Source organism: Nymphalis io, chromosome 28 (assembly GCF_905147045.1).
Source record: "Nymphalis io chromosome 28, ilAglIoxx1.1, whole genome shotgun sequence".
NCBI classification, from domain to species: Eukaryota; Metazoa; Arthropoda; class Insecta; order Lepidoptera; family Nymphalidae; genus Nymphalis; species Nymphalis io.
This window is the reverse complement of record NC_065915.1, coordinates 5,321,110-5,341,951: the sequence shown is the minus strand read 5'-3', so window position 1 is coordinate 5,341,951 and position 20,842 is coordinate 5,321,110. Positions and strand designations below refer to the sequence as shown.

The 20,842-nt window shown below is 38.6% G+C and overlaps 1 protein-coding gene across 1 annotated transcript; it reads right to left on the bottom strand.

Moving 5' to 3' along the window:
* Positions 1–894: 894 nt before the first annotated feature.
* LOC126779052 (probable serine/threonine-protein kinase DDB_G0278901) lies at positions 895–20,561 on the bottom strand. Its single transcript, XM_050502829.1, has 12 exons — positions 19,492–20,561; positions 18,034–18,168; positions 17,250–17,372; positions 16,604–16,807; positions 15,448–15,528; positions 13,926–14,075; positions 13,258–13,431; positions 12,238–12,386; positions 11,787–12,008; positions 11,411–11,532; positions 7,080–7,183; positions 895–6,991 (listed from the first exon to the last, which is right to left on the bottom strand). The coding sequence occupies exons 1-12, from the start codon at positions 20,093–20,095 to the stop codon at positions 5,364–5,366; spliced, it is 3,696 nt and encodes a 1,231-aa protein (XP_050358786.1). The 5' UTR covers positions 20,096–20,561; the 3' UTR covers positions 895–5,363.
* Positions 20,562–20,842: the final 281 nt, after the last annotated feature.

The window sequence follows — 20,842 nt, the reverse complement described above, 5'->3', positions numbered from 1 at the left end:
TATAATAGCTGTCATAATTAACGCCCTCAAGTAAAATTCTAATAAAATAAGAAAAAGATTTTTCATAAGCTATTGAAATAATATGAAATAAAAACAAAGAGGTTAAACTATGCGGTAAACGTCAAAATCTATAATCTGTGTCTACACCATTCAATAAAAAAAGTTAAAAATAATGGAACGTTTTAATAAACACTATTTACATTATTCAAACCGGATGTTATTATTTCTAGCCTACATGACACTATACTAAACGAATTCTTATGTAAACGGAACACAATGTGCTTGGAAATCGTAACAGTAAATCATTACAGTGGTATTATGTTATAGTTAATCCATTAAATCTTGATACTTAAATAATTTGGAATACATTAATTTGTAACAGTTAAGTAATGCGTCTGTTTGTGTCATTGCTTTTACTCATGTACAATGAAAGAAAACAAAAAGTTTAAAAGAATATCAGAATTCAATAAATTAGTTGGTATTATATATACATAAAAAAAACGTGCGGTCGGGGGACGCCCGTCAGGTCAGGAACGAAGTTCTATGCGATATTTTTTCGACTGAAAACGTGTTTTATAATGTGATTTTAATTGATTATATTACTGTATTTTTGTCACACCAAAAAGCGCCTCAACCTCCTTTTTGCAACTCTCTAATCAAAGATAAAAAACATTTAAAATTTTAACTTAAATTAATATTTTTATATAATAATAGCAACCCCCATTTTAATGAATTTACTACTATTTTAATATTATTTTAGTAATTTACTCCTACAATTAAACAGGTTTATGATGGGAATTGTGACAATTGCCCATGGTTCGAACCTGGGACTTGCGTGCGGCTCGTAAGCCGTAGCCGTAGCGGTTATGTACTACCTTTATATATATATATATATTTTAAGAACGTTAGGTAAGTATTTTAAATAAAATTAATTATTTTGATTGAGTTTGCTTATATTGAAGTATTTAACTTAATTAATAATAAAATGGTAGGCGCACTATACAGTGAACGCTCTATCGTTTGGCGTGGTTCGGCGCTCAAAAATTCGGCATTGGTCCTACCTTCAGAAGCGCTCGCGCAGTACTGAATTCGAACGCTCAAGCTCAACTCATCGTATTTGGCCCGGTATAGACGCTATTTCGTTATGTGACATGATCTTGAGGCACTGCCATTTCACACTACTGTAAGCCGCGCAAAAGAACTTCGTTCCAAAATAATAAAGAAATGAAGGACAGAAACAAATTGAAAAATTGTAGCTGTCTCGAGACGTACGGATTAAAACACCGTTACGCCGTATGACGTCACGAGAGCGTGCTGCCTCATCAAAAGTGTTAACATAAATAAAAATTCATCTTTAGTAATTCCAAAACGTCATAAGTGCCACTCTGACAAAACATTCGTACTACTTTATAATATGAGCCTATCATTACATTTTATTATGGGTAGGTAACTTTACTGCATTATGTAATATAATTATTCACTTATTTCTCACGTAGGCACTTCTATTATATAAACATTACAAATACAGAACGCGTACGGTGTACATAACGTTATATATAAGTATATAATGGTTGTTTAATGGGGCGAGTCTAATGTTGAAAATACAAAATATAATGGAGATGAGTTCTCAAAGTTATAAATGATTATATTTTATGAGAAATTATAAATTTTATTTCCAAAATTCATACATTTTGGATTTGTTATCATGATATATGATGGCCAAAGACTGACTTCTTCAAGAGAAAAGTGGACTTCATTACATCACGCTGGTCAAATGGTTGATAGTACATACATGTGGCAGAAACTCCGACACATAAAGGCCTCCCCACAATTTACCGACACCACCTTACTCTCATAGGAAGGCAGACAAGCAAATGTGCCAAGTGATGGTAGGTGGTATACACATGGCAAAAATATCATTACAAGAACACTAACTTTTACTCACAATATGTCGTCAAACATTGAAAAATGAATAAGATAATTACACGGGCTCAATCTTATATAACAAAACGAAAAAAAGTATATTTGAATTAAGCATATTTTGATTAGATTTATTCTCGTATATAAATATCTAACTATACTAATAAATGTACAAAATTTTTGTAACGCCCAATTAAATTAGCCGAGATGGCCTAGTGGTTAGAACGCGCGAATCTTAACCGATGAAGCACCACTGAATATGCATGTGCTTAATTTGCGTTTATAATTCATCTCGTGCTTGACGGTGAAGGAAAACATCGTGAGGAAACCTGCAGGTGTCTAATTTCATTGAAATTCTGCCACATGTGTATTCTACCAACCCGCATTTAAGCAGCGTGATTGAATAAGCTCCAAACCTTCTCAAAATGGAGAGGTGGCCTTAGCTCAGCAGTGGGACATTAAAAGTCTGTTACTGCGAAATTAAAAAAAAAAACTATACATAAAACTTTTAGTATATAATCTTTTCATATAAGTAGCTTCGCTTCGCAGTATAAATTTATACTATTGACGTGACCAGCGGGAATTTCATGTGTCTTATATATAAGAAAATGACTTCAAACTATGAGAACTCATTTGAACATTAAATATAGACATTTGACCGGTATACTTTGAACCAATTTTGTATCAACTTTAGTTAATTTTCTATGTAACTATAGTTTAAATTCTTTGGGGGCTGGCGATAGAACAAGGTTAGAAATGTTCGTAACATAAGCTGCTCATATAATTTGAATAATACAATCTAAAATGCGTCGTTAATTTTGATTAAAAAAGGGTATGTAAGCTATTTATTTTTACTGTCTGATTCTTTCAACTTCATTATAATATAACTTATTGTAAATATATTAAAACATCAGTGTGTAGCCGCCATTAGATCTCGTAACTATTATTTCTTATTTAATCAAATATAACACTTTTAAGTATTTTCTTTCATGTTCTCGCATGAGTATTTTGTTAATTATTGAAATCGGTTGAAGTATTTGGTTTTTTTTTTCAAGATAATATTCAACACAGCAAAGACCACATAAAGTAAGACTAGTTCATTTTATAATCTGTCATATAAAAAATTACATAAATGTCAAAATTATCAATCAATTTAGTGTGCAATAATTTTTTAAACCAGATAATTAACTTAAATGTATAAAATTGTACATTTACGCGAATGAAGTTTTTTTTTTTTTTTTAATATTATTACTGTGTTTATTTTTCGTACAAATATTAATACCGTTGAATATACGAATGATTATTTTTACGTATCTGTGCAAAAAATGATATAATCTTATATTGTTTACAGATATAAATGATAAGTCATATATGTGATCAAGTAACATAACGTTACGATAAAAATGAAATAACATAGGAATGTGAATTATTATAATAGTATCGTCGTATCGTTTAATCACTGAAATGTTACGAATGTTATTTTATATAAGAATGGATTGAAAAGTGGTAGCCTGACGTGTGTAATTAGAATTTTCCATACATCCTCATATTCTTGTCTAGTCCTTTAACATATAATATGAAAACTAAAAGTAGCAGTAGATTAAGTGACTGACACGCCAACCCGTTACCAATAATATTATATGATTTTTTTAAAGTAAAAATATATTTTAAAAAGGCATAACTTATTAAACGACATTTCAGTGATCCGACGGTAGAACGAAAAACAAATTAACCGTTACTTTTTAAAATTTGAACATAAAATATATTGTGTGTTTGTATCGATGAATTATTATTAATTATTTAGTTTTATTTAAATAAAGTTCCCATATAAATACTGTGTTACGTTGTAATATTCGATTATTAGAATTTAAAAAAGATAATTTAACAGACAACAGTTTCCAATCATCCCTCTATTATAGACAAATGTGAAGCCAAACTTGAAGTTATTGTAGTTAATAGTAAAATTATTATATTTCAACACGATATTTTTCACGTGTGATAACACTTTACTTCCTAAATCTTATCTCACTTATTATTAATCTGTGACAAATCTACACCTACATATATTATCGACCATAGACAAATAGAACAGATAAAATATTTCACTTGCATTCTTATAACATGCTAATGTAAATCTGCATACTTATAGTTTTACTTATAAACGTTGTTCAATCAAACAGTAATTTCTCTTTTTTTGTCATCATTGACTTTAAATACGAAACAAGAAGACACACCCTAAACAACACTTATGGTTACCACCGATTTTTTTTAAAATTCAGATCCATTTTATGTGTCTATGGAAATATAAGTAACGATTCGCTATAAATAATGAAGCGAAGACGAAAATTATAAAGCCTAGTCTATATAAATGCAGTGCAAATGACACATTGATGTCGGAAGTTTGCGGTTGAGTTCCGTAAAATGAATCACCAAGTATAGTCTGTAATTAACATGAGCAAATACTTTAACATTGAATAAGTATTTCGTATTATTATGAAAAACTTACTGATGGATCATATTAGTTTTTTTTTTTTTAATTTTAAATTTAGAATACAAAATACAGTTTAGATTATTTTCAAAGAGTTCGAATTTCAAATATTGATATTATAAAAAAGGGTTAATTAAACGTTATATATATATATATTAATACACTTAATAAATAATAGTAGTCCGAGTTGGTCGGGTCTTCGAGAAGTTAACACGTGTACAATCGCTACGAAAACAGTAAGCGTACACTCACACAGGAAGTCCGTAGTTACAAGCTCGTTTCAACGGATCCATGGTTGCTTTTTTTGAAATAATATAGTGGTAAGCCTTTTTTAAGGAATTATTAATATGCCTTACCCCTCCAATCAAAACTAAAGCTTGTTAGGAGTGGAGACAAAAATGCCCGAGGGGTAATAACCGAACCTGCGAATCTTACACCTTGAAGCTCCAACCGTTTACCCGGTATTTATAAGATTATTTTCAATAAATCGATTTGTGTCTACTGGATTACGAATATTATCGTATGTGTGAATTTTCGCCTTCCACTATATACACAATCGAATAAAACGTACGAGACAAAAGGGACTTGTAAAACGGACCATTGGACATGATATCGGTTGTGTGAACTCACCCCTACAACTACACACGTTATCACCGACATAATATACATAGAATACAATAAAACGAAACTGTAAATCGGACCCCCGTGTGAATACAGCCTAAGAAATGACGATTATCGATGGTTGACGTTGATCGCATTTCTAGTTAGTCGCACGCTTTCATCGCTAAAACGATATCCGCGCAACAATTTGTAACGAATCACCGACCGATCAGACTTTTCAACTTAGATCGCGCTTATTATAAATAGCTAACTTCAGCTAACGAAATCAATCGCTCCAGAAATGCCATCCGAATTTAATAATATCACAATAATAAATGTACCATAGAAATTAGATTCACAAGCTGTTACCAAACATCATCCTATCGTCATACAAACTGAGCCTGTTGCATTCGCTAGTTCTACCTTTTTGTAGAGCTCTATCTCTTCTGGCTCTTCGAACAGCTACCGGCAAATCGCCCGGAGTCTTGACCCTTCCAGCCGGATTTTGCAAGTTCACATCGCTGGACGATGAAAATATATCGCTCACTTGTTCTAACGAATGTTGCCGTTTTATCGATAACGACTTCAACGCCGGCTTCGGTGATTTAGGACACTTCTCCGGATCGGAACTGCTTGACGGCATCAGCTTCAGACCAGCCGCGTCTATTTCCCCATTCAATGCTGCTAGATAAACTGGATTGTCTCCGCTGTAGCCGTTCACGAGATTCTCTTTATCGTTCGGATCGCTAAATTCGTTATCAAAGTTCGCGTATTTGTTATGATATTTATTGAAACCGAAATCAGTTTTGCTTTGACTCGCCTCTTTCAAGACGTCGTTCTGTTTCTTTTTATCATCGCTGACGATACGCGGTATGGCTTGCATTGTTATCTTCGAACCGCCATTTTCGGATAGCAGCATCAAATGTTCCTCTTCGCTACTAGAACAATCCGAATTCATATCGAACGGACTTTCCGGGTTGAAATTACCATGTTGGTGATTGTCGATATATTGTAGTTCCAAGTTAATACTCGCTCGAGACGATCGTCCGCTATGCGAATCCGTAATGATTCTATTATCGCAACTCAATCGTTTTTTTATCGTCGAATCTTCGGATTCCGAATTTCCCCTGAATATGCTCTGCGAGGATATTGACGTTCGAACAGAACGCTTTAAGCTCTCGGAGCTCCCTTTTGACGTTTTGCTGCGGTTCAAATCGGCGGGTTTTACTTTTGGTACGATCACTGCGAATATTTGATTCCTATCGCTGTCATCTCTCGACGGTAGTTCTTTGAACATTTTATCTGTGTTCATTTCTGACTCCATGATCATTGTGGGCGATAGTGTTTTGTTCGGCGGTGATAACGTACAGGGACCTTCGAAGTTGTACGCTCTATCATCACTGAGCACTAAATTCGTGGGTCTGTCGAATGTTATATTGCTCGGTTTTTCGACTACCGACGTTCTTACTTTGGCGTTTTGTATCGCATTACTCGTGTCCAACTTAACTTCGGTTTCTTTTGGTTTACTTAATTTCTTCTCGAAAAATTTCCGTATACCCCATTTAGGTTTCTCCTTGTGATCTTGGAGGAGGTTCGTCTCTTTGGGACCTCTGTCGACCTCGTGGGAGCTTACGTCATTTTGGACATACTCCAATGGTCGTTGGTAAGATCTGATTTCGTTAAACCTATCCGAATTCTCCCGAGTCTGTACTCTATTATGAGACACTCTTGCTACGGATAAGCAATTCTCTTCGATATTTGGTTGCCTCGGTGGTTCCGTACTTGTTATATCTTTAAGGCTTTTATGTATCAGTTCGACTGTGTGCGTCTGCGTGTTTATGTTTGTATTACGTTCGATGCAGGCGTTTCTGCCTATGTGTGGGTCGGGGTATAAGAGAGGCGTGGTGACGTCACCGTTGCGAACCGTGCAATTAGAGTTCTTGTCAGTTTCCAACGGTGACGGTGGAGGTGGTTCCGTGGATGCTGTGAGTTATTAATAATTGCTTAATATATCAGAAATACAGAATAAGAGAAAAACTAATAAGTTAGTAAAACTAATCAAATAACTTACCAGGGGGATGGGGGTGTAGGTTGTTGTCGTGTATAACGGGTCCTTGGGCTTGTAGTATCATTTTTAGTTCAGCCATTCGTTCCTCTACACACACTGCTGTTAATCTGTCGAAATAAAATATTGTATTTATCATATTTATTTATTTATCAAAAACGAAGCATTAGAGTTACAATGCACCTTTCTTGGTAACATATTACACTGAAATCGGGAATATATAGTTAATAATATATATAATTAATATAAATACACACATTATATACAGTAACAGTAACAGCCTGTTAATGTCCCACTGCTGGGCTAAGGCCTCATCTCCCTTTTTGAGGAGAAGGTTTTTTTAGAGCTTATTCCACCACGCTGCTCCAATGCGGATTGGTAGAATACACATGTGACAATTTCAATGAAATTAGACACATGCAGGTTTCCTCACGATGTTTTCCTTCACCGTCAAGCACGAGATGAATTATAAACACAAATTAAGCACATGAATATTCAGTGGTGCTTGCCCGGGTTTGAACCCACGATCATCGGTTAAGATGCACGCGTTCTAACCACTAGGCCATCTCTCATTTTTTTATGATCTTTAATTTGTACCAATTTGGACTTTTTTTTTTTTTTTTAATCTTTCTACTCATGTTGCTATAATTATGTGTTAATGTATTCTTAAAACAAATATTGTAATTGTTGTGGCTACTTTAAAAAGCTTCACATGTTAGCTATTTTCACTAAATTGTTTTACATTTGTCATTAAAACATGTAGTAGCTACTAGTGGTCCTTAAAATAAATAAAAAAAAAAAAAAATCTCGGCTTTTATATATTGTGATAAATTTAAAAATATAAAATTTAAAAACATCAGATGAGTCACCTTCCTTACTTGTCATTGCTTTGTATACGCACTATATATATATTTTTATGTATTTTCTTTTTACTGGTCTATCTTTTTTTATAGAATAGGAAGGCGGACGAGCATATGAGCTACCTGATGGTAAGTAGTCACCAACGGCCCATAGACATTGGCATGTAAGAAATGTTAACCATAGCTTACATCACCAATGCGCCACCAACGTTGGGAACTAAGATGTTATGTCCCTTGTGCCTTTTTTTTTTGTTTCTCTGGAAAAACGCGTTTACGCGTTTCCCCCACTTGAAGTGGGAGGGTATGTGGGACTCGCCGGCGCCGAACATGCGCCGGAATACCTACTAAAAAACCAGCTGTACCCACACCGCCTTTTCGAGGGGCGTCACAGGATCGCTTGCTCATACTACCGTAACGCCCCGACGGTTGGCCCGCCTCTGCAGGCCTCCAAATCCTAGGGGGTTCTCAGGGTACAAAGACCCCCTAACCCCGGCAACACTTACGGCGGGAGCAACACCGACGCCTTCTCCCCGGTCTTATTCGGCGAAGCGAGTCAGCGGAGGCCCTCTCCTCACGCTTCCGCTCCGCTGCCTCCTTCTGCGACATGACATTTTCGCAGAAGGAGACCGTCTCCGACCAGCACCTCTCGCTACCAAGCGCTGAGGTCCCCAAGCGGCACACTCCATCAGAGTGTGGCACGCTGTGTCCGAAGGCGCACCACACTCATGGCAGGAGGGTGTCACCTCCCGCCTCGCTATCCGGTGCAGGTACTTACCGAAACAACCGTGTCCGGTAAGTACCTGCGTCAACCTGAATGTGAGTGTACCGTGACACTGTTCCACCCAGCGACTCAAGTGGGGGCGGACCGCCTCCACTGTCACTAGGCCTGCCGAGGGGGACCTCAGGTCCTCCTCCCACCTGCGAATCAAGGCTCGCTGGGATAGGGCCCTGACTCGCTCAACCTCCGCCGACCCTGGACGGACGCCGCTTGACCTCGTTTCCAGCCGGAACCGGTGCATTTCCGCAAGCGCCTCCGCCTGGAGTTCCCAGGGCGGATCGCTCGCGAGAAGTGTCGCTCCCGTCCATGACACCGTACGGTACCCACGTATCACTCTCACCGCTATGACTCTTTGCGGCCTCCGCAGAAGAGCTCTGTTACGAGCGGTGAGAGCATCCACCCAAATGGGTGCACCGTACAACGTCATAGAGCGTACCACGTCAGCGTATAAACGCCGACATGGTGTTTCCGGCCCTTCTACATTCGGTAGGAGGCGGCCCAGGGCGGCAGCAGCGCTTATAAGCTTATGTCCCTTGTGCCTGTAATTACACTGGCTAACTCACCCTTCAAACCGGAACACACCAATACCAAGTACTGCTGTTTTGCGCTAGAATATCTGATGAGTGGGTGGTACCTACCCAGACGAGCTTGCACAAAGCTCTACCACTAGTAAAAACCCTTGTTCACCCTTGTATCCTACTTCACGTCACAAGCTACTCGTACTTTCTTGCACTGTACCGATATTATTATGATATTATTAGGTTATTGTAACATTCATTGTATTACTATGTACGCTCCAATACCCATCAAGGCTGCGATTGAGCAAAATCGGGGATCGAAAGTGTTCGCTCGCAAGTTTGGGAGGCCGCGTCTGACAAAACTTAAAACTGAAAATGGTGGGGTGGTTACCTCTAGGCCTGAGATTGTCGGAGAAGTAGAGAGGTTTTATGGGCAGTTGTTCTCTTCAAGATCGGATAAACCCTTGGGAATCAGTATTGATGACCAGCGCGCCCCTCTTATGCGCCATACTCCGAGGAGCTCCCGGTCGTTGACCAAGGAGAGATTAGGGCGGCTCTAGAACAGCTTAAAAACAACAAAGCTCCGGGAGATGACGGAATCACAACAGAGTTGCTTAAGGCAGGCGGGACTCCGGTCCTGAAAGAGCTAGCAAGCCTCTTTAATTCCGTCATCCAACATGGCAAGACCCCGGAAACGTGGAGCGGGAGTGAGGTGGTACTGTTTTTCAAGAAAGGTGATAAAACCCTCTTGAAAAACTACAGACCAATCTCCCTCCTGAGTCACGTGTATAAGCTGTTCTCAAGAGTCGTCACGAACCGTCTCGCCAGACGACTTGACGAGTTCCAGCCCCCAGAGCAAGCTGGCTTTCGATCAGGCTACAGCACCGTGGACCACATCCATACTGTTCGGCAGATTGTGCAGAAGACCGAAGAGTACAATCAGCCGCTGTGTATGGCATTTGTGGACTACGAGAAAGCCTTCGACTCCATCGAAACCTGGGCAGTGCTCAACTCATTGCAGAGATGTCATATCGATTGGAGATATATCGAGGTACTGAGATGTCTGTACAACGCCGCTACAATGACTGTCCACATCCAGGACTGTAAGACGAAGGCGATCCAACTGCGCAGAGGGGTGAGACAGGGGGATGTAATATCCCCGAAACTGTTCACCAACGCGTTGGAAGACGTTTTCAAAACGCTGGATTGGACTAGGTATGGAGTCAATGTAAACGGCGAGTACATCTCACACCTTCGATTTGCCGACGATATCGTCATCATAGCAGAGTCGCTGGAACAACTCACCGAAATGCTGCGTAGCCTAGGCGAGTCTTCCCGGCGTGTCGGTCTCGGTATGAACTTGGACAAGACCAAGGTCATGTTCAATAGGCATGTCGTGCCGGGACCGATATACGTCGAGGGGAAACCTCTCGAAGTTGTTAGTGAATATACCTACCTAGGACAGATAATACAAGTCGGTAGGAACAACTTCGACAAGGAAGCCGATCGAAGAATTCGCTTGGGATGGGCTGCATTTGGCAACCTTCGTCAAGTCCTCAAGTCGTCTATACCGCAATGTTTGAAGACGAAAGTCTTCAACCAATGCGTCTTACCTGCCATGACATACGGTGCCGAAACGTGGACACTAACTGCGGGACTAGTCCAAAAAATTCAAAGTCGCTCAGCGTGCTATGGAGCGAGCTATGCTCGGAGTATCTTTGAAGGATAAGATCAGAAATGAGATTATCCGGAAAAGAACCGGAGTCACCGACATAGCTTGCAAAATTAGCAGGCTGAAGTGGCAGTGGGCTGGTCACGTATGTCGTAAGACCGATGGCCGTTGGAGCAGACGAGTCCTAGAGTGGAGACCGCGAATCGGCAAGCGCAGCGTAGGGCGCCCTCCAGCCAGGTGGACCGACGACCTTAAGAAGGTGGCGGGCACCAACTGGATGCGGAAGGCGGAGGACAGGGAGCTTTGGCGCACCTTGGGAGAGGCCTATGTTCAGCAGTGGACAACGATTGGCTGTTGATTGATTGATTGATTGAACCGTATATACGGTATGCAATTACTTTTATATGAAAAACGTGTATAACTAAGTCTATTAACGGATTATTGGGTCTACAGGTGGCGGAATAATAATAATATAGATACGGTCCGAAAATAATAATAATTTGGTTTACCTCGCTTCAGCGTCGTGGTCCCAGCACTCGTCACACGTGTCGGAAGCTATCTTCAACGCGCGCCATTCCGGAACTGGACCTTTGGGAAGCGGCGGCCGGGCCTTGTTCCGGGACACGAGCGTCTGTGAATTGAATAAGTTTATTTTATTACCTACTCAATTAAATATTATGAAATGAGGTGATTTTTCGAACTTTTATTTATAATTATAATTTTTATTTTATAAATGCAATCAGGTGACCCGATCGCCAGCTGTAACCTTTACCACTAGATGGTGGAGCTGCAAGAAATATATAAACTTTAAACATTTGAAATGCACCTCCTCACGAAAAGGGCAGGGAATTTTTCGAAAAGCAGCGCCACAGTGACGTCACGTACCTGCATCTGCGCCAGCGTGGGGCGCGGCGGCAGGCCGTGCGAGTGGTAGGGCGGCTGGTAGGGCGGCGCGCGCGCGGGGTGCGCCCCCCCGCAGCGCCACAGCATCTCCCACAGCACGAGCGCCAGCGCGAACACGTCGACCGCGCACAGCGCCGCGCGCGCGCCGCTCAGGTCCAGCGCGCCCTCCAGCGCCTCGGGCGCCAGGTAGCGCAGCGTGCCCGCCTGCGGACGTTGTAGTCGGTAATGGGTCACCGTCGCCCATACGCGTTGGCGTCGTAAGGAATATTAAACATTTCTTACATCACCAATGCGTATGCGTACACATTGTGTTTGTATACACGCACGCACACATACGCATGCAGATAGAATGCATAGGTCTATCATTTAACTTAATTCTTATCACAATTTTCAAAACAAAATTTGCCATCCGATTATAAGTTTTTTTCATTACCTCAGTAATTCGACTAGGCGTGGAGTGATCCCGTCTAGGTAACAACGGCTGAGCTAGTCCCAGGTCCGCCAGGCGAGCGGTGCCGTCGGGCGCCACGAGTACGTTCCCGCTGTTGACGTCACGGTGCACTATACAAGGCTTCGTTGCCCCTGGAAGACAATTAAAATTATTATTTAATCTAATGCGCAAGGCTCCTTTTTCCCCCTCATTTTGTAGTATGTTATAGTACGTTTGTCAAATTTTTTTTCCTTGTTTGTTTATCAATTATTTACTAATGTAAAATATTTAAGATCAGAGATTTCTCAAATTGTTTATTTCATCATCATCATCATTGTTTGTTTACACTAATTAATTTATTTGTATATTTTAAGTCCTTGTCTTTTTTTACATTTTGCATATTTTTGTTTTTTATCAATTGTTCCTTCAAAGAATGTACGACTTTTTCAAAACAAAAAAAAAAACTTAAAATCAAGCGTAACGTATGACATTTTGTCGGTGACTTGAAAATGATCGACGCGAATGAAACGTCAGAGTGGGGAGCGTGCGCGTGCAGGTGCGGGAACGGAAATGAAACGTCAGAGTGGGGAGCGTGCGCGTGCAGGTGCGTAAACGGGAATGAAACGTCAGAGTGGGGAGCGTGCGCGTGCAGGTGCGTAAACGGGAATGAAACGTCAGAGTGGGGAGCGTGCGCGTGCAGGTGCGTGAACGGGAATGAAACGTCAGAGTGGGGAGCGTGCGCGTGCAGGTGCGGGAACGGAAATGAAACGTCAGAGTGGGGAGCGTGCGCGTGCAGGTGCGTAAACGGGAATGAAACGTCAGAGTGGGGAGCGTGCGCGTGCAGGTGCGTAAACGGGAATGAAACGTCAGAGTGGGGAGCGTGCGCGTGCAGGTGCGTGAACGGGAATGAAACGTCAGAGTGGGGAGCGTGCGCGTGCAGGTGCGTGAACGGGAATGAAACGTCAGAGTGGGGAGCGTGCGCGTGCAGGTGCGTGCACGGGAATGAAACGTCAGCGTGTGTACCGGGCGCGTGCAGGTGCGCGAGCGCGGCGGCCAGCCCGTGCGCGAGGCCGGCGAACTCGCGCCACGACAGCGGCGCGCGCTGCAGCCGCCGCCGCAGCGACTCCGCGCACAGCTCCAGCACCACCAGCTGCGAGCGCCCGCCCGCCTCCGTCAGCGACGCGCGGCTGTCGCTGCCTGCCGGCGCACGCGCGTAACAAATAATCATAACATCCTGGGACATTATTGAGCGGAGCTCGTGCTATGGAAACCGGACAACTGATATAATACATATAATACTTTTCTTACTTCGGGACAAACGGACATGTTCATGCACACAAATGTCTGTCCTGGGTGGGAATCGAACCCCCAGCCTTCGGCGTGAAAGGCTAGTATCCACCAACCACACCAACCGGCTCCAAAAGCAACATTTGTTCATACGTGTAATAAATAATTTAATATATTCTATGGTAAAAATCACATCTCAGATATATATATAATAAATTGCCACTAGTGGTGCGAGCCATTTTTCTGAGGAACAAAATATATAATCGCTACAGAATAGTAACTATTAAGTATTATAATTGTTATCATAGAGAAAAAGTTAATTCTTGACGTTTAAATAATCTTTTAAAACGGCAAACGAATCAAAATGGTTGTTAGATAAAGAATATCCATGTGTGTGTACACACCGTAGTACCGCAGTATGTTCGGATGCGCCAAGTGCGGCACGGCGTACACCGAGGCCTCCTTGTGCCAGGCGGAGGGCGCGGAGTACAGCTTGACGGCGACGGGCGCGCCCGCCAGGCTCCCGCGCCACACCGACCCAAACTTACCCTGACCTGCAAACAACGTACAATTTAATTAAAATTCTTAATTTCCTTTTTTTGACGGAGTAAATCTATTGATATTGTTTTCGTTCCAATGTGAAAATGCCCTAATAAACCACTATCCAAAAATAATTGCTTATTTACACTATTGCTATAAGGTATATTCTTGATACAATTTCAAAGCACCCTAAACCATCACTATATGCTATTCTCAATAACAAGACAATTATTGAAATGTACCTACATATTCACAAATGCTTTTGTTCATCAAGTTTTTTGTAATACCGTCTATTAATTTGCGCACTCTGTATATTAATTGTAACTAATTTGTTAAGTTTATTTATTTCTCCTCGAAGTGATTGTAATCTTGAGAAATAAAGTGATTTTAAACCGTATATATAAGGTCTATTATTTTCTACTTATATTTGAAAATAAATCAATATAAAACAATTTCTACTTTAACACTATTATAACCGTAACAATAACAGCCTGTGAATGTTCCACTGCTAGGCTAAAGGCCTCCTCTCCTCTTTTTGATTAGAAGGTTTTGGAGCTTATTCCACCACGCTGCTCCAATGCGGGTTGGTGTAATACACATGTGGCAGAATTTCAGAAAAATTAGACACATGCAGGTTTCCTCACGATGTTTTCTTTCACCGTAAAGCACGAGATGAATTATAATAACAAATTTAGCACATGAAAATTCAGTGGTGCTTGCCCGGGTTTGAGCCCACGATCATCGGTTAGGATTCACGTATTCTTACCACTGGGTCATCTTGATTCTTTTTCTCTCTAACACTATTGATATAAGGTCTATTTTTGCTACCAATATTTCAGAATAAATCACTAGCAATATAAAACAATTTCTACTTTAACACTATTGGCATAAGGTATATTTTTGATAGTGATATTTTAAAATAAGCCACTAAACTATTGCTACCTTAACACTATTGATATAAGATCTATTCTTGTCAACAAAATCCCAGAAGAAATCAACCTTAACCACCCAAAACAGTTAATAATAATATCCTGGGACATTTTTTCACACATGGCCATCTGATCCCAAATGAAGCTTGTACAGAGCTTGTACTATGGAAACCAGACAACTGATATACTACATATGCTATTTTATAAATAAATACTTATATAGATAATTACACCCAGACTCAGGACAAACAGACATGTTCGTGCACACAAATATCTGTCCTGGGTGGGAATCGACCCACAACCTTCGGCGTGAAAGGCATGCATCCAGCAATCACGCCAACCGGCTCGTCAAAGTTTCTACCTTAACACTAATGATAGTCAATTATTTTATAAAAATTAATAAATATATGTGACATAGGTTACAAGGTCATTAAATAATAAATAAAAAAAATCTTACCTATGTGTTCGACCAGTGTAAGATTATCAACACACAATAATCCCGTTGCTAGAGCGTCTGGACCGCTTCCCATTATATCGCCTGAGAACAAAAAAATTATAAATTATGTACAGACTTACTTGTTATGTTGTTATTGTTTTATTTTACTGGTGGTAGGGCTCTGTGCAAGCTCGTCTGGGTAGGTACCACCAACTCATCAGATATTCTACCGCAAAACAGCAGCACTTGGTATTGTTGTGTTCCGGTTTGAAGGGTGAGTGAGCCAGTGTAATTACAGGCACAAGGGACATATATATATGTTCTGAGTTGTATATTTATAAACTCATCACGAGATCTTCAAAACTATAGGTCTGATTGACTTGAAAATTAACATAGTTACTCCATTAACGTTAAATGGGGTAGGTAACTTTATATGAATTTTACCAATAAGAAGTCAGGATGGGCAGTTAGTATAGGTATATGGTCATTAAAATCTCAATTATAAACACATAAAGAACATCTCTTTGAGTATTTATTTTAGTATCTGTGGACGCTTATTTTGAAACTGTAAATGGCCTAGAACTTCTTCAAAAGATTAGTCCGAGATTAGCTGGATACACTGCAGAAAACACAACTTCCCGACGCTCATACAGGAGTGAATTTCCCTATTTGCCTTTGCCTTTTGTATGATAATTTTTTAGTAGCCCATTCAACCCGTAAATCAACGTTTGAAAACTCAAAAATATATCCATGGCACCTCACAATTAATTCAAATTAATTTTTCGTGCTTTATAGTGTGTGTGGGGGGGGAGGGTTTTTTTTTTAATTATAGAATAGGAAGGTGGACGAGCATATGGGCCACCTGATGGTAAGTGGTCACCAAACGCCCTTAGACATTGGCATTGTAAGAAATGTCAACCATCGCTTATAGCCAATGCGCCACCAACCTTGGGAACTAAGATTTTATGTCCCTTGTGCCTGTAATTACACTGGCTCACTCACCCTTCAAACCGGAACACAACAATATCAAGTATTGCTGTTTTGCGGTAGAATATCTGATGAGTGGGTGGTACCTACCCAGACGAGCTTGCACAAAGCCCTACCACCAGTAAAGCAACCAGCCTTATACCTAGGGCAGCCAAATGAAATCTGCCCCTGGGCTCATACATATACTTACCTTTCTCGACATCGACTCCTTCACTGAGGTCGTCTTTGTCCAGCTCCATTCTCTTGCAATACATCTTCCTGAAGACTATTGCCATCAACAAAATGGCGACCAACGCTAAGATGCCAGATGCGACGATGTTAGAATAATTCGGATGGGTTGCGCTTTCCATTGTCGATTCGGCTTTGGTCGTTGCAGGTTCCTCTTTGAGATTAACTGTGAAAAAAAAAAACTTATAAATGGGAAACTGCCTTTTTTAGTCGTTCCTGTTTGTTACGCCTTCACGGTTTAACTACTCAACCAATCATTATGGAATTTTGCATACACGTTATCAGGGATACAGAAAAGTACATAAGGAACTTAACTTAAGACTTTTTTGATTCAATAAATTTATCACCATATAGGAAAAATAACGAGTATCAAAATGAGCCCGACACACCATAAAATTATCGGAGAAAATATCATTAGTAACATGCGCAAGCGCCCCCAATGGTTGCAGAGGGAACCGCTGGTTTTAGTAAGTATTCTGGTGCATTCCGTATCCAGTCCCATAAACCCCATCACTACATAGGCGTACATGCGCTTTCCAGCGTTATAGTAATTCGTAGTTTTTATTCTAAATCTATAATTGTTAGTAAGGGTTAAAAAGAATACTTACTAAAGTCAGCATTACACAAAGTCTTCGTGCAGCAGCAGAACTTGCTGCCCGGTAGTCTCGCTGTCACCCTTGTACATTTGTCGCAACTATTGGAACCTTCAGCTTGAGATGAACGCCAACAACCTGTGAAATCATAGAATTGCCCCATGAAGAATATGTATGATATCACATTTCAAGTATAAAAACGTATAGCGATATTCAACTAGGCCCAGCCCATACACATTGGTACTGTGAAAATATTAAACATTTCTTACATTGCTAATGCCAATGTTACACTGGTCAACTCAACCTTCAAAATGGAACACAACAATATATACCGTAACAGCCTGTGAATGTCCCACTGCTGGGCTAAAGGCCTCCTCTCCTTTTTTTGAGGAGAAGGTTTGGAGCTTATTCCACCACGCTGCTCCAATGCGGGTTGGTGGAATACACATGTGGCAGAATTTCAGTGAAATTAGACACATGCAGGTTTCCTCACAATGTTTTCCTTCACCGTAAAGCACGAGATGAATTATAATCATAAATTAAGCACATGAAAATTCAGTGGTGCTTGAATTCAGGTTTGAACCCACGATCATTGGTTAAGATTCACATGTTCTTACCACTGGGCCATCTCGGCTCTTATAATAAATAAATAATAATTAATAAATATTATTGTTTGGCAGTAGAATATGCCGTAAGTAGGTCGGACCTGCCTAGACTGGCTTGCACAAAGCTCCACTACTAAGTACCCATATAGATTATATAATAAAATAATTTAAAAGGCAAATTAATGATAACAAACCTTGTCCCATTACAGTAATGTTGCCTTCATTGTCCTGATGCCATAGAGTATAGCAAAACGCTTTTGGATCAGTACACTCTTCAACTTGAACTTCTTCACCATTTGAAAGAGTTGTCTCTGACAGTGTACCAGTATCTAAAAAAAATATACATATATATTATTTATCTATCTCTAAGACTAAAACTTATTACTTTATCTAATTCTTTTTCTGAGGCTGATCAATCTCTATTATTTAATCTCATTCATATTTGGCTTTGGAAAAATAATCTATGTCCTTTGCCAAGAACAAAAGTAATTAATTAAAAAAATATTTGAACCATTTTTTAATATGACTATGTTGTATGTATTTTGAATGTCATAATTAGTATTACTTATTTCAGCTTAGTCATCATTTTTAACCTTATAAAAACTGCTTATACCAAACTTTTTATATCATATTACATAAAATCATAAAGTATTAAATGGAATTCAATTTAAAATGGTTTACAATTTTGTTGTTATAAAATAATTATGTAATTGATGAATTTGGAATTATATAATATGCCAAATATTTCATATAACTACATTCAAAAATCATTCCTGGTATTGTTTGGTTCTGCTATCTCTAAAATATACAACTATTTATTTTTTATATACTCTGTAGTACATAAAAAATAGATATAATGCATATATAATTTTTATCAATGGTACAAAATAGATTGGTAAATGAACTGTATGTGGATAACCACATACAGTTCATCAAAATGAGATCATCATCATCATCAAAGTGAGAGATCAGAATATATGTGTATATAAGAACAACTAATTAATAATATAATCTTAAATAAGGTTTAAAAAAATTATAATATATGGAAGTTTAAGAAGACATTTTGTTTAGTTAGAACCAACATATTTGAACCAGTTCTATTTTTAAGAATGTCTAGTACAGGACATAATATATTGCTATCTCCTTTTTATGTGTAAATTTGAAAGTGAAAGTAAATTAAATTAGTTAATAAATTCCATACAAATAAAATCTACATCATCTTTAATAATATATCAGCTTAAATGTATAACATAGAGACTACAGATAGACAGAAGAAGATAGGACACTAAGAAACTTTAGAAGGATTTAGTTTCATCATTGGATTTAAAAAATCCAAATAATTAATTACACCTTGTGTTACATTGTAAAATGTCATTCATTTAAATTTTATAATAAACAATACTTTTTACAATCTTATATTTAATTTCAACTGCCAATATCTGTTTATTGAATGTTGCAATTTTATACATATATCATTGGCATTACTGGTACCAATACAATAAAAAATACTGTATCTCTGCCAAATATATGCTTGTGTTTTAAAAAGCTTTTCCAACTGTAACTCATTAGCATATAAGACTAAAGGAAATATCTTCCAGATATCTATTAAAATAATAATTATTTACATAAAATATTACAAAAGTAAGTCATACCAAATATTTCATTTTCGACCATTAACTGTGCATTTCTCTCATCATCGTAAGACGGTGTTACGCTCATTGCTACACTATGTATCTTATATAGACAGGATATAGTTGGAACAGTGATAGTAGGTGCCTCGGTAACAACAACAGCTGGCTTCAGTTTGTACTTCTTAAATTCGTTGGATAATCCATTTTGATCATCTTTAACAGAGTCAGTGGATTTCTTATCAACATCAGCTATGATGTTACCCCTTACAGAGGCAGAGGCCAACTGATTTAGGCTTCTTTCATCATCAATATCCAGCAGTTCATTTGAATTTGGAATATCTACACTCCTTTTACCGATTACTTTTGGCTGGTCTTGTGTAACTGGCCAGTAAGAAGTGATATCTTGCGCATTATTATTATTCCATTGGATAGTTCTTCTATGATGGTATTTTGTAAAGGTTCTTACATAGTGGGCAGGTTTTTGATGATATATACTATTTCTTGTATCATGTGAAGAATCTTCGTGAGGTCGCGATGTTAGAACTTTGGCCGTGAATATAAAGAGAAATAACACCATACATTTTAATAATGGTGTTACTCTCTGTGATAATATACCTTCCATCATTTTGGCAATTGTTAGTTTGTACTTATTAAAATTTTCTTAATTCTACATAATTGTGAGATGATACATAAAGTATTTTAGGTCATTTAGTGCAACCTAATTACAGCTAGGCAACGACACTGCATAATATTGATTTTTCTCCGCGGAATTGTTCACGACAATGCGCCACTATTTCAAACACCAACCCACTTTGTATAACACTGAAGCATGTTATTTGTGTCTTTTTTATAACAAACATGAATATTATATACTAATAAGATTATTTTATTAATTACACGTTTTTAAGAACTACATATTTGTACCATTTGTTTGATTATGTGAATATGTTAAATATATGCATTTTATACAAGCGTAAAGAAGTTGGAATAATTTGAATTTGATTTAGATGTTTTTTTCACATCGCGGCGCAATTAACATTGTAAAAGCAATTAAAACAAGAATCGATCGAATGTTGACAAACACATTTCACTACTCGCCGACATATTTGAGTATATCAATTCGTTTTACGATCATGTCATTTTCATATGTAAAAAAAATATTTAATTAATTTTATATGCCAAAAATCGATTAAAGCAGAAATTGAAATGTGAAAATTAAGTATAGTATGAAAAACTTATTTCTTATATAAGTGTCATTTTATTTCAAATGCACCCCCTTTCGCATCGCATCTGTGCAATCAAATACAACAGAAAAAGCGTTATAATGTCATCATTCCTTAAACGTCAATTTGACAAATTCAAATGAAAATGG

Excerpts from the sequence above, each read along its gene's own strand:
- LOC126779052 (XM_050502829.1), bottom strand. The coding sequence starts at position 20,095 with ATGATGGAAGGTATATTATCACAGAGAGTAACACCATTATTAAAATGT. Across the intron at positions 7,184-11,410 it reads GACCACGACGCTGAAGCGAG|ATTAACAGCAGTGTGTGTAG; the intron begins GTAAACCAAATT and ends TTATTTCGACAG. Across the intron at positions 6,992-7,079 it reads CCTACACCCCCATCCCCCTG|CATCCACGGAACCACCTCCA; the intron begins GTAAGTTATTTG and ends AATAACTCACAG.